Source organism: Suricata suricatta, chromosome 8 (genome assembly GCF_006229205.1).
Source record: "Suricata suricatta isolate VVHF042 chromosome 8, meerkat_22Aug2017_6uvM2_HiC, whole genome shotgun sequence".
Lineage (NCBI taxonomy): Eukaryota > Metazoa > Chordata > Mammalia > Carnivora > Herpestidae > Suricata > Suricata suricatta.
The window spans coordinates 118,913,602-118,927,883 of record NC_043707.1 but is presented as its reverse complement, the minus strand read 5'-3'; the positions used below and the strand labels follow the sequence as shown (position 1 = coordinate 118,927,883).

General features: G+C 53.6%; 1 protein-coding gene across 1 annotated transcript in view; it reads right to left on the bottom strand.

Moving 5' to 3' along the window:
* Window positions 1-3,379: 3,379 nt before the first annotated feature.
* Window positions 3,380-14,282, bottom strand: part of NKAIN1 (sodium/potassium transporting ATPase interacting 1) — a gene marked incomplete at its 5' end in the record, with an annotated part of 38,359 nt that continues 27,456 nt past the window's right edge. Inside the window, 6 exons of the mRNA XM_029945861.1 lie at window positions 3,380-3,901; window positions 4,043-4,124; window positions 4,743-4,803; window positions 5,485-5,682; window positions 7,262-7,342; window positions 8,729-8,866. Coding sequence (XP_029801721.1) covers window positions 3,892-3,901; window positions 4,043-4,124; window positions 4,743-4,803; window positions 5,485-5,682; window positions 7,262-7,342; window positions 8,729-8,866 — 570 coding nt within the window. The remainder of the gene's footprint in view (window positions 3,902-4,042; window positions 4,125-4,742; window positions 4,804-5,484; window positions 5,683-7,261; window positions 7,343-8,728; window positions 8,867-14,282) is intronic.

Here is a 14,282-nt window from a genome sequence, read left to right as displayed (position 1 = left end):
TCTCTCTGCCCTTTCCTTGCTTGCTCTTTGTCTCTCTCTCTCAAAAAATAAATACACATTAAAAAAAAAAGTTCTTTATATATTTTGGATACTAACCCTTTATCACACATGTCATTTGCAAATATCTTATCCCAGAAGGACAGCTCTAAAGGAGTAACTTCCATTGAAAACCCTTCAGGACTTCCCATCGGAAAACATGCTCTGATTTGACATCGCCATGGCTATAACCTGGATTCAACTCCTATCCTGGAAGGCAGAATAATGGCCCCCAAGGGTGTCTACATTCTAATCCCTGGAGCCGGTCGATGTGTTCCCCGGCACAAGGGACTTTGAGGTGGGGGAGATTATCCTGGATTATCTGGTTGGGCCCAACCTAATGACACAAGTCCTTAAAAGTGGAAAGCCTTCCCTGGCCGAGGGAGACGTGAGGATGGAAGGAGGGTGAGGCAGGACAATGGGGCTGTGAAGGAGGGGGAAGGGGCCACAAGCCAGGAAACGCATAGCCTCTAGCAGCTAGAAATGGCAAGGATGCGGATTCTCCCCCAGAGCCTCCAGAAGGAAATGCAGCCTTGCGTACAGCTTGATTCTACCCCAGCCGGACTCCTGTCCAACCTCTGCAGAACCGTAATAAGTTGTGTTGTTTTTACGACACTAAAGGTGCGGTCATCTGGGAGAGCCAGAGCAAACGGATACATTATCCATCGAGCTTCCTCCAAGCACGTGGTCCCCGGCTATTCTTCCCCGCAACTGCACGTGCTCTGCTCCCTCCGCATCTGCGCCCGTGCTGCCGGCCCTGTTCTGAACACTCAGGACGTCTCTCTCCCGAGCTCTTATTAACTCCGTTTCACCACGCCCTGTGCTTGGCACCGCCCACCTGCCAGTGCCGGTCACCCTTCGGCCCCGCCCCTCTGGCGGGCTTCCCCCCAAACCATAAACTCCTTGAAGGCGCTGTCTGTGATTTCCTTCCCCCGGAGCTCTACGACCCGGAGGGGCCCACATTGGTCTGTGTAATGAACCTGGGGCATCGTGGGTAGTACCTCTAGCCGCACCAAGATGGCCTGGGACTCTCAACACAATCCTACTTCTACCAGCCTGCCAGGGACAAACAGGAGGCAGCCCCACGTGTACTATTGGGGGGAGGGTCTCCAGGATACAGAGGGGAGTAGAAGCAGCAGGAGAAAGTTGAGGACTGAGTCGAGCATGTTGCCATGTGTGGGAAAAGGGGAAAATATATTTACGTTAACAAAAAATGGTCTATCTTCGGAGAGGTATGAAAAACAGGTAAAAGGACATAAAGCCCTGGAATTTTCTGAATTCTGTACCATCTATACATATGGTCTATTCACAAAAATAAATAAAACTGTAAAAATGCAAAAATATGGATTCTGGGTGTATTGCCAGAAAGGACCCGGCGTGTCCCAGGAACCTGTGTCTAAAGCACTGTCTGCCGGCTCATTCTAAGTCAAACACTGGATTGTCAGGAAGAGGGCAGAGTTGAGATGCAAAGGATATTTGGAAGCATAAACTTATTAAGTACTTAATTTTAAAAAAGGACTAGATGGGGGCGCCTGGGTGGCTCAGTTGGTTAAGCATCCGACTTCGGCTCAGGTCATGATCTCACATTCGTGGGTTTGGTGCCCACTTTGGATTCTGTGTCTCCCTCTGTCTCTGCCCCTCCCCTGCTCATGCTCTGTCTGTCTCTCTCTCTCTCAAAATAAAAGACATGAAAAAAAAAAAAAGAATGAGAAAGCTCTCCCAGGGATCCTGAAGCCAGGGCTGAGAACCCACTGATTTAGTGCCACCTCTGCATTTTAGGGATGAGGAAAGAAAGGAAGAGCGACTCTCAAAGCCACACAGCCCATCAGAAGCACAGGCCGGGGCCCCAAGAATGATAATGACAATGACATTGACCCCCAGGGCAGGAGGACAGGACGATAGAGAAGAAATCACCATCTTTAATCAACCCACCTGCTCAGAAGCCAGGGGAGCACTCCCTGCCTTTCAAGGTCCCAGTGAGAAAAGAACTTGGTCCCCTTGCAAAATCCATCTTATAAAAACAAAAGGCTTCAAAGCACCAGTGGCTAAACCCGTGGAGGAGAAAGGAGGCTGGACGCGTGGGGGCAGGAGGACGGGGCTGGAGGCAGGAACTGGCCTGGCGGCCGGGTCTGAAGGAAGCTGCCCGCTTCTTGAGCTGTACACACGGCCACTGAGGCAGACCACCCGGGACCTCAGTGCCTGGGGGAACCAGAGGAACTCCTGGGGCTGGGTCCTTGACGCAGCACTGCAGATGGAATGGTGGAGTGGGGTCCTAGCTCAGCGTATTCTGGTCTCAGACGGCAGGGAACGCTAGATCAGAGGGTGGAGGCAGGGGATAGAGTGGTTGCCATGGACAGGCTCAGGTGTACTAACCATCCAAGTTTCCCTCCAAGTCTGCCAGGCCTCCTGCCCTCTTTCCTAACCCAGGACCACTCTTGCTTCACAGACTGGGCGCTGAGGCCTGATCCTCCTGCCCTTGGACTTCCAGCCGGGACACAGGAACCAAGGTCCTCAGGGGCGTCTGTGGAGGGAGGTGGGGGAGGATGAGCCCTCGTCACTGTTCGCTCTCAATGGTGCTGGCCCTCCCAACCCCATACCCGGACCCACTCCCCCAGTCTGCTCTTCAGAACTCCTTCTGTGCTTGTTATAAGTTTCTCCTGGATGCTGGAGTGGTCATAAACGCTGGTGATCTTTGAAAACTGGTGACCAGGCAGTGCTGAGCAGCCCTCATCCATTCCGGAGCCACAGGTCTTCCAACTAGTGAGGTGGAGGGGATCTTCAGGGGTTGGTGGGGTTGCTGAAGAGGTAGGGATCGTGGCTGCAGCAGACCCGGCCTCAGGGACCTGGAAGGGCGTGGGGTGATGGAGGTGTGGCCATCCCTCTTACTGGAATGAGCTTGAAAGTTTTCCCAAGGGTGGGCAGGGGCCGAGTCTAGGAGGGCTTCCCTGTGGGTCAGGCTGAGTTCAAGGCTCTAGGCTCTGTTCCCCTGGCTTCCAACAGGAGAACACGTATATTGCTTCAAGAGAGGCCCTGGCAAATAGTGGTGGTGGTGGTGGTGGTGGTGGTGGTGGTGTGTGAGTGTGGTGTAGATTATGTGCGTTCTAGAGTGTCCCAGGTGGAGGGGGGCTTGGAAATGGAATTCAGAGACCAGACTTGGGGTTTTGGAGCCTTAAACTACAGAAAGTACACTGTGTTCAATGCCTGCCTTCATCCAAAGTCTAGCTGTGTGGCCTCAAACAAACGCTTCATATCTCCGGGCCTCAGTTTCCATATCTGCAAAATGGGAATTATAATCTCAGCCTAGCCCAGGGATTTAAGAGTCAAATGAAAAGGCTAGAAAGAGTTCCATCTGCTAAGAGATTGTTTTAATGATTTGAGGGAAACTGAGGCCCAGAGAGGCCAAGGGCCTTGCCAGATGTCACACAGAGAGTCAGTGACACAGCTGCAATTGGAACCCAGGACTTCTGCTTTTAGGTCACAGTAACTCTCCCCAGGGCTGGTGAATGAGTGTGGTAAGATGGGGTGAATGCCATTTCTCTCTGGACAGGGGACCAGAAGTTGGGTGAAGGAGCTTCGAAAGGAAGAGTCTGGAGAAGGGAGGGAGGCCCAGGCGCACACCAAGGCTGAGATAAAAAAAATACAAACCCGCGATTCCCCTCCCCCGCCCGGCCCGCCCCACCCTTGGAGTGGGGCTGCAAAGGGCCAAGTCCATGTCCATGGCGGACCCAGCCAGAGCAGGCTGCAGTCGGCCCGCTAGCCGCCAGGGGGCGCGCCTGTCATTTCGGCCTGAGCTGGCGGCCACAGCTTCAGTCCAGCCAGCAAGCACGCGGCGTCCTAGCTGGAGCACCGCAGAAGCTACCCCGACCTGCAGGAAACAAAGGCAGGTGAGAAAAGTGAACCCCAGCAGTATAGGGGAAGAGAGATACGGCTGCCCTCCGTGCCCTTCTTCCCCCCCACAGCAACCCCCCAGTCCCTCCACCCCACCCCACCGGGCGCCAAGACCCACGTGTATAGAGGCTGCAGTTGTAAATGCGACGTCTTCTGGGGCGCCTGGTATCCGTAGGAGTCAAAGCCACCGATGAAGTCAACTGTGGAAGGGGAGGTGGCACATAGTTAGGGATAGGCCTGTGGGGTCTGAGTTATGGAAGGCTGGGTTCTGAAACGGAAGAATCTGAGGGCCAGATCCCGTACAGGCTCTTGGGGCCAGGCCTTGCTGCCAGGTCCCAGTAGGCGGACCTATGGGGAACAGGACATGGAGAAGCTCGGCCAGAGTGTCCAAAGCCCTAAGTGGACAGAGAGCAGGGGTTGGGAGGGAGGCGCGAGGCCGTCCTTTAAGGGAGCAGGGCTTGAGCCACTTAAAGGGGCAAGACCTCGGACGTGGTGCTGGAGGGTACTAATGGGGGCTGAGACTGGGCATGGGCTGTGTTTGGTAGGGGTGAGCCTCATGGAGCTCCTTCGAGGAGCAGAACCTAAGAGGGGTAGGTAGAGAACAGTGCTGGAACTGTGGGCTGGGCACCTGGATGTCTAGCTCACAGCTCAAAATGCTCTCTGTAGACCCCGACTACCCCTGTAGCCACTTCCCCACCAAGAGGGGCCAGTTGGCCAACCCAGGGCTCCCTCCCTCCAGGGTGCTTGGGGCGCTGTCCAGGGTGCTGAAGGCACAAGCTGGTGTGCAGCCCGGGCTTCCCTGTTCCCTAGGGACTCACAGCTGTCCTCCTCCTCCAGGAACACTTTGCTCACGTAGCAGGCGAATACGAATCCGAACAGCTGGGGATGGAAGGAAAGAAGACAGAAGCTCTTCCTCCACTCTCCGCCTGGCCAGGCCTTGTCCGACTGGAGGGGCAGGGTGTGCTAAGATGAAGGCCAACCCGTAACAACTCCCAGTTAAATGACTGGGCCTTCCTGTTAAACATACCTGGTTCCATTCTCTATTCTGCGAGGAGACTTTGGACAAGTAATTATTTTACCTCGTTGAGCCTCAGTTTCCCCAGCTGGACCTGGGCTGTACTTTACCGACTTGTTAAGAGGAAAGAGGATTCTGTGGCTTTGGGCATGTGCAGTGTGGAGGGCAAGACTAGGAACCTGTCTTGGATCCACTCTCACAACTCTTATGCACTTAATGTGGTCATTCCATTCTGTGAATAAGCAAACAAGCTTGGAGAGGACAAGCGACTTGTCTAAGGTTGCTCAGCAGATACACTGGAGACTGGGGTTGACTCATAGTCTGATGACTCATCCTATTCCTAAACCTGCTCACTCCCAGCTGGGGCAGGGGTGAAGGGAGGAGATACAAGATACAGAGACAGAGCCAGACAGAAGCATAGGCAGGCTGGGAGATCTAGGTTCTTCTCTTCTTAACTAGAGCTAAACAAGGGGGTTGGGGTGGACCTCACCTCTGGGAGTGTGGGGGCCAAGGGGCCAGGGGACCAGGGGGTCAGGAGGACTCACAGCCAGAAAGATCTGCAGAGCACTGCTGAGTGCTTCGATGTAGGGATAGTCAAGCAGGCAGCCGGTGACAGAGATGACATGGTGGTCTTCCAGGGCCAGGCGGGAGTTCAGGACAGGTGTCACCAGGCAGCCTGGCCCATTCTCCATCCACCAGGAGCGGTGCAGGGACGTGTTGAAGGTCATGATGAAGTCCCGGTCCTGGGGGCAGAGGGGCCTAGGATACTGAGCTGGGGCCACGGGGTGCAGGAATCTTCCCCAGGTGGCAGGGAACTTTCTATAAAGCCTACTTTCACACCCGGACATTTGAAGCAGCCTCCTCTCCTGGCTTGACTTGAAGTGTCTGGAGACGGGGGTCTGTGTCTGCACGTCTATATTTGGCCAGTAGGTGGCGCTTGGTGACTATGCAGGTCTCACACTTCCACAGAAGCCCCAAAATTTCAGGGATGGAAGGGACATTAACAGTGACTGAGTCCAATTTTCCAGCCCTGGGTGAAATTCTCAACACAGACCCCTTCACGGCCCATTCAGCCTCTCTACTGCTCTCTGCGTGTGACCCTGGGCAAATGTCTCCTCTCTTTAGTTCTTGCTCTGCCCATCTGAAATGGAGAAGGGCCTGGCTTAAACCAGAGGTTCTCACCCACGGCATCTCTGTGTTTATCCATCCATTCACTCGTGCAGCCTGTTGACAAATATTCACCGAGGGCTGAGCAGGTGCCAAGCATTGAGATGTGTAATCTCATTTCATCCCCTCAGCAACCCCATGAAGCAGTTATCTACACTCAGTGGAAAGGGTCACTGGAGCTCAGAGAAGGGAAGTCCAGGGTCCCACCACCTGGAAATGTTGGAGCTGGAATTTAACTTTTTTTAATGTCTTTATTTTATTTTGAGAGACAGAAACAGAGAGTGAGTGGGGGAGGGGCAGAGAGAGAGAGGAAGACACAGAATCCAAAGCAGGCTCCAGGCTCTGAGCTGTCAGCACAGAGCCCGAAGTGAGGCTCAAACCCACGGACTGTGAGACCATGACCTGAGCCAACATCGGATGCTTAACCACCTGAGCCATCGGATGCTGGATTTAAATCCCAGCTTCAGGGCTGGGATTTAAATCCAGCAGAACTACAATGCCAATGTTCCCATTCATATATTTTGCCTTCTTTGGGTCCAAACACAGAAGTTGTAGCCTCTGGGCTTGCTCTTCTACAAGCTAAGAACTTCCACATTCTTCAACGGCTCCTCACTGGGACCTGGTTCACTTGATTTCCCCCAAAGTCTACCCTGTCTCTTTCCCTTTTGAAAATATTGATCAGAATGGGACTCAAATCGGGGCGCCTACCTGGCTCAGTCGGTGGAGCATCTGACTTGATTTTGGGGTCAAGGGTTCAAGCCCCAGGTTGGGTGTAGAGATTACTTAAAAATAAAATCTTGGGGAAGAAAAAGAACTTGACTCAAATCTTTGTGGTCTTAGCAAGACAAAGCGCATGGCATTTTTGTCTCCCTTGCACTGAGCATCTGTGCGACCTAAGAGTAGTTTTCAGGGCCACTACATGTGGTTGGTTTCTGCTGAGCTTGGGGTCAACTGGGACCCCAGCCCATCTTCATGCAGATGGCCCTTTAGACCATTGTTTGTTTCTGACAGGTGCAGGGAGCAGGTTATTCCAGTGTGTAGAGCGAAGTCTTGTCAAGAGATGATGCCCCAGGCCCACACCTAACTCAGAGCCCTTGGGCAGGGGGTAGGAAAGGTCAGGCTCTGCCCTCTGGCACTGCCAGGCCTGAGGCTTACCTGGGACAGCTGTCCAACCTCCAGGTAGAAGCAGATGATAAATGCATTCCAGCCGACCCAGAGCACCAGCCAGGCTGCATACTGGGGAAAGGAGAGGCGGCATCAGGGTGGGGCCTGGGCAAGTGGGGAGGGGGTGTGTCAACGCAGACGGAACTCAATGACTGAGGGGAACTTTGCAGGGGGAAAGGATGACAGCCTCTCACTTAGACAGCATTCTATCATTTACAAGTCGTTTTCATATCCATCCAGTCCTTACAACAACAGCCCTGCATGGAAGGCACCATCCTTTCTTTAACGATAAATGTCAGCCCTAGAGAGTAGGTTTGAGTTTTCCAAGATCACACAGCTAGGAAGAGATAGGGCAGCCACTCAAACTCCAGTCCTCTGGCAGCTAATCCGACGCATTCTGCAGAGAACAGCAGGTGCAGCCTGGCTTTGGAGAGCTGGAGAGAAACTAGGTATTTCCACCCAAGTCCTATGCCTGCAATTTCTGTGCTGCCACACGGCATACAGTGATGCTTAGAGTGGTGCCTGGGCCTTCCTGAGAGCCAGAGAGAAGTCTCCCATTCCAGGCGACACAGAGCTTTGGGAGGGCCCTGATCACCTGGCTTCTGGGAGCTCAGCCTGCGGGAGGTGAGGGAAACCCAAGACTGAGCCGGAGTGGGCTCCGGCGGGAGCGTGGTGTTGTGATCCCAGGTATCAAGCGTTTATGGAATAAACCTACTGAAAAGCCCTTTCCCTCAAAAGAGGCATGTGAATGGGCCACTGAGGAAGAGCAGGGGAGAAGGGTGGGCCCAGCTGAAAGCAGGAGTTTAACAGAGACCTTCAAGGACCAGGACTTGGAAAAGGGAGGTAGGAGGAGGGAGCCAGGGACACAACCCACTCCTGGGATCGAAGCACAGGGGACACTGACCTCAGAGCCACACCTGCTGCTCTAGACCATATTGCTCATGAACAGCAAAGGGCAGATCTCCCTAAAGCGACCTGAGAAACTAAGCAAGGTGACGTCTGACCCTCCGCTGGCTTCCTGAGGCAGCGCGGAGATGTGACAAGAGCATCTACCCCGGATTCGATGCTCTAATCCTGCCCCCTTATTAGCTGTGTGACCTCAGAAAGCGTCGGAACCTTTCTGAGCCTCATTTCCTCATCTGGAAAACGGAGATGGTAAGCTGTACCTTGCAGGGCTGTTGTAAAGATAAGCCAAACCTGTGAGATCTTCGCACTGTGCCTGGCATATGGTAGGCACTCACTAAATGATATATCTTGTTGATATTTGGATTTTTCCCTAGGAAATTCTTTAGGGAGAAAACCGATCTTGTCTCTCTGCTGAGCAAAGAAGCATTGGTATGTGGGGCATCCGCACCACCAGCCGGGCTGGCACTAAGACAGAGCAGGGAGTCTGGGGGTCTGGGAGAGGGGGCAGTTCTGGCTGGAGGGGGTGGGGTGGGAGGGACAAGCGAGCCGTACCAGAATGAGGTACCGGGAGCGGTACTGCACGGTGCCGAAGATGCCCAGGATGACGGCCATGATGTGCAGGAAGTTGGCTAAGATAGGAGCCCACTGATAGCCCAGGAAGTCAAAGATCTGCCGCTCCAATGCAGCCACCTATGGGAGAGAGCAGGCTGAGGCCACCGCCACCAGGGACAAGGGAAGGCCAGGGACTGAAGGGAAGGGAAGGGAAGGCATTCCTCCTTGATCTTGTGGCGCAGGTGACACCCCTTACTGTGGTGACGGGGCACAACAGCCTGACTGTACACAAGTCTCCGAGCCATCTAACCTCCGCGAGACCACAGGATACGGGGAAGCAGGGGCAAGTCTGTGGGGGGCTAGCTGAGCCTGAGCCCGGACCGTCACTTTGGGGAGGGCTAACAGGAGAAGGGAGCCACAGTTCAGAACACCTTCAGGGCCAAGAGGCTCTCCCCACTCGCACCTGCCCCTGCCCCGTGGGGGGCTCTGAGAAGGTGGAGTTAGGATATAGACTGCTCCCCGCCTCCCAGCTCTGGCCAAGGGCTGAGCCATAGCCCTGAAGGGCTAGAAGTCCCTTCTTCCAAGAACTTTTGTCTGGAGGTGGCCCTGACCCGTGGACCCATGGGCTACAGAGAAAGGGATACACACACACACACACACACACACACACACACACACACACACACACGCATAATATATTTTTTACTGTCCTTCCCCAAGGGAGCTGTCATAGGTTGCAAAATTGACCTCAAGTTCTTTCTCTCCATGTTTCCATGCTCTTTGACAGTGCCCTCCCACACTAACGCTGCATGGTCATGTGACTGGGTTTGCCCAATGGGACTTTAGCAAGCACAACGCAAGTGAAGACCCAAAAACATGCTTGTGCACTGTGGTCTGCCCACTTGCTACACTTGTAACACAGAGAACACCATGCAAAAGAGCCCAGGTGCCCGCCTGGAGCAGGAGAGAACCGAGGCGTCCTAGCTGACAGCCAATCAACCTTCCAGCGTGTGAGTGAGGCCATTCTAGATCATTCCAACGCCAGCCAACCCACCAACTGAACTAAGACACGTACCCAGACCAGAAAGATCTCCCAGATGACCCGCAGAATCGGGAACTCAATAAAAGGTGGTTGCTTTAAACCACTGTTACAGAATGATTTGTTACCCAGCAAAAGCTAACTGATATGGGACCCAACCAACACCCCCGTTTCCAGTATTCCCTGGTTCAGCTTGCAGCTGATACACTTAAGAAAGGAGGTGCCGAGGCGCCTGGTGGCTCAGTCAGGTAAGTGTCCGACTCTTGATTTCAGCTCATGATCTCACAGTTCATGAGTTCAAGCTCTGCATCAGGCTCTGTGCTGACAGTGCAGAGCCCGGTTGGGATCCTCTTTCTTTCTCTGTTCCTCCCCCAGTTGTGCTTGCTTGCTCTCTCTCTCTCTCTCAGAATAAATAAATAAACTTAAAAAAAAAATAAAGAACAAAGGTGCCAGGGATATCCATTGTTATTGATTGTCCAATACCTCTTTTTCTGGGGACAGGACCCATCTCTTTGTTTTGGGAACCACCTCCCAGACCCTTAGTTCCTGTGGGTTGGGTGGGGCCGAGGCCGTCTCTAATTTCAGCAGAAGGCTCAGGATCCGGTCCTAACCAAATAATCAGCACACAGGGATCTCCCGAGGGCCACTGCAGATGGTTGCTGGAGTAATCAGGACCGAGATGCCCTCTATCTGCCAGGGTATCTGAATGGGCATCGTGTCTCTCAGAGCCGTTGGTGGCCGTCTTTGCCATCTCACAGGGATGGCCTGCTTGAGGAAGCAGCCCAAAGCTAAGGGGCAGAGAAGGAAGCAGAGAGAACAAATGAGGTGCGTGTCCAGGTACCATCATTGCAGGTCTGAGGATCTGGCCACGCCGGAAACAAATTCTCTCTCCTCACACCTGTGATTTCTGTCCCTTGGGACCGAAAGCCCTGACCTAAAAGGGAAGGGCAGAGGGGAGGATCTGGCTGGGAAGGGGCAAGGAAGACGTGATTGAGAAGATCCTAGAAGCCTTTCTCCAGGCAGGCAGGCAGGAGGAGATGGAGCCGGCGCCACCACACAGATGGCAAGGCTCGGGCACAAACCCAGGAGCCTGCGGGCCCAACGCTGGCCCCCACCCAGCTGGCACCAGCCTGCCTCTCATTGGTGACTCCTCTCCTGGGGCCCCGCAGACTGGAACGAGCTTTCCAAGTGCATCTCTCATGGATACTCCTTGGCAGAAAGGCACGGCTGAGATCATGATCCCACTCTGAAGGAAGAGACCGTGAGGCTCAGAGAAGGGAAGCGACTTGCCCAAGGTCGCACAGCAAGCAGGTGGCAGAGCCAGGCAGTCATTCTGCTTCTCTCTGCCACCTGTCCCCGCCTGGCAGCAGCCCCTCACCTTGCCCTGTTGGCACTGGCCCGGGAGGGAAGAGGTGTGGGTTCTGGCTGACAGTCTGACAGACTCCGGGAGACTCTGGGCAGGCCTCCCTGCCCCCTGGGTCTCAGGCTCCTTCTTCCATACATCAGAGGCCACTGGACCTCATGACCTCTAAGGGCCCTTCCGGCTCAGACTCCAACGGTCAGCTGACCTTGGGAGAGAAACTCCCCAGCCTGCTCCCTGCTCCCAAAGATCCTCCTTCATTTCCGTTCTTTCCACCAGGACTCTGCTGGGCCGGGGAGAGCCCTGGCGGTTTGGGGGCTTGGGGTCCCCCTGAGGCTCCCAACTCTGCCAGCGTCAGGCCCTGGCAAGGAGGCTGCCACCAGGTGACAGAGGAGGTGGCTGTGACAGACTTGCTCAGGCTCCCCGAGGAGCTGGGGACCATCTCGCCCGGATACGCCTACCTAAACTGGGACATCACCCCGCCCCGGCCCTGGCGCTTGCTCAAAGCCCTCTTGGTTCTTGGGGACCTCACTGGCAAAGTAAGCAGTGGGACAGTTAGCACAAAAAGCTTTGGAGCCTCTAAAAGTTGGGTTCAAACTGCAGCTCTGTGTGACACTGGGCAAGTTACTTTCCCTCTCTGAGCTAATTTCTTTAACTATGAATAGGGAAGACAATCCTTCCCTGGAGAAGTTGTTGGGTATGGAGACATCACATACACTAACGGACTAGACTTCGTGAACGGCGGCTAATTAGGAAAAAAGTCGATGGTGAAAGCTTCTTAATTGGGCACCAAAATTTTTTAATTTTTAACATTTTTTTAAATTAAAAATTATGGTTTTTATTTATTTTTGAGAGACAGGAAGAGACAGCATGATCAGGGAAGGGTCAGAGAGAGAGGGAGACAGAATCTGAAGACAGGCTCCAGGCTCTGCGCTAGCTGTCAGCACAGCCTGATACGGGGCTCAAACCCACGAACTGCTAGATCATGGCCTGAGCCGAAGCCGGATGCTCAACCGCCACCCAGGTGCCCCTATTTCCCCTTTGCTTATATGCAGATCCTCCTTGGTCTTCAAAATACAGCACAGCTCCTTCCTTTTCTACAAAGAGCTCCCTGACCGGCCCAAAGGGATGGATCTTCCCCGTGAATGTGGGCCACTGGCCAGTCTGGTAGCCGTCACCCATCGCTCCAGCCTCCCTCCACCGCCCCCATCCGCATCCATCGATCCATCCTTCTGACGCCAGACCTGCTCTCACCCATCCAGGGGCCACCATCTGCCTATTCGCAGCACATGTGCTCTGCGTCAGGTCCCGTGCTGGTGCTGGCATGCAGAAGGGGACAGGCGGTGGCCCCCGAACTCAGAATCTCGCGGGGAAGACGTCGACAGTCACAAACCAGTGTCGTCAGTGGGCCTCCTCTCCAGGGATAAGATTTAAATCCATCTATAGGGGTGCTTGGGAGGCTCAGCTGGTTGATTATCCGACTTCAACTCAGGTCATGATCTCATAGTTCGGTTCGTGAGTTTGAGCCCTACATCAGGCTCGCTGCTGTCAGCGCAGGACGCTCGCTCTTTGGGTCCTCTGTGCCCCACCCCCCAGCCCCTCTCCTGTTCATGCACTCCTTCTCAAAAATGAATAAACATTGAAAAAAACCCCACATGCATATATATTTTTAATTCTTTAAAACTTTTTTTTTAAGTTTTGAGAGAGAGAGAGAGAGAGAGAGAGCACGAGCAGGGGAGGGACAGAGAGAAGGAGAGAGAATCCCAAGCTGGGTCCCCGCTGTCAGTGCAGAGCCCAACATGGGGCTTGATCTCACGAACCATGGGATCATGACCTGAGCTGATATCAAGAGTTGGACACTTAACTGACTGAGCCACCCAGGCGCCCTAAACTTTGTTTTTGTGTTTATTTATTTATGTTGAGAGAGAGAACGTGCAAGCAGGGGAGGGGCAGAGAGAGAGGGAGAGAAAGACAGACTCCCAAGCAGACTCCTTGCTGTCAGCACTGAGCCCTATGTGGGGTTCGATCCCACAAACGGTGAGATCATAACCGGAGCCAAAGTCTGACACTTAACTGACTTCGCCACCCAGGCGTCCCTGAACTTTTTGTTTTTAAGTAAACTCTACGTCCAGTGGGGGGCTCGAACTCACAACCCCAAGATCAAGAGTTACATGCTCTACGGACTGAGCCAGCCAGGTGTCCCTTGTATATAGTTTTTAATTGAGATTCCTTGTCTCATAAATAATCTCAATTCTAAAGTTATTTTATTAGAAAACTATATTCCAGAACTTCTGCTTGTCCAGCTGTAATATGTGGCTAATTAGCAAATAACGAGCAAATAGAAGGAATATCTTCCTCATTTGGGTGCAGCGGCTGAGAACAATCATCTGAGGGCTGCGTGACTGTATCCACCACTGGCTTCGGGTGCCTTTTTGTTCTCGGGGGAGGGACAGTGTGGAGACGCTGGCAACCTGCTCATTTGCACAGGCACCGAGAGAAAAAGTGACTTCTGACTTCGTTTTGTTGTTTGTTTGTTTGTTTAAACCTGGTCAGCCCATATAAGCCAGGTCTTGAGTCTCTCCGAGGTGGGCCAGGACCAGGACGGAAGCTCCTGTCGGCAACTGATGCAGCCTCCTCCCTGATGTGCCACAGCAGGAGGCTGGCCACCACCCCCTCGAGGGCTTTTTCTTTTTTCTTTTTTCAAAAAATGTTTAATGTTTATTTATTTTTGAGGAAGAGAGAGTGCAAGCAGGGGAGGGGCAGAGAGAGAGGGAGACACAGAATCTGAAGCAGGCTCCAGGCTCTGAGCTGTCAGCACAGAGCCCGAAGCAGGGCTCGAACTCACAAACCGTGAGATCATGTCCTGAGCTGAGGTCGAAAGCTTAACCACCCAGGTGCCCGTTGAGTGCTTCTTCTAAAATACAAATCTGGTCCAGTCACCCTGTCATCAGAGCTTGGGGTGCTCCCTGCGGTCTCTGGGCCTGCCAACTCCCCAGCCACACAGGACCCCAAGTAAGTAGGACGAGAGCCCTGACCATCCCGAGTGACAGATGACAACAGGTCACTCAGATCCTGTCGGCATTGGTCAAGACCCACACGCCTGCCCCTCAGTCCTCTCCACCCTCGTCTCCTCTGGGCCCGGTGCTGCTCCCCCC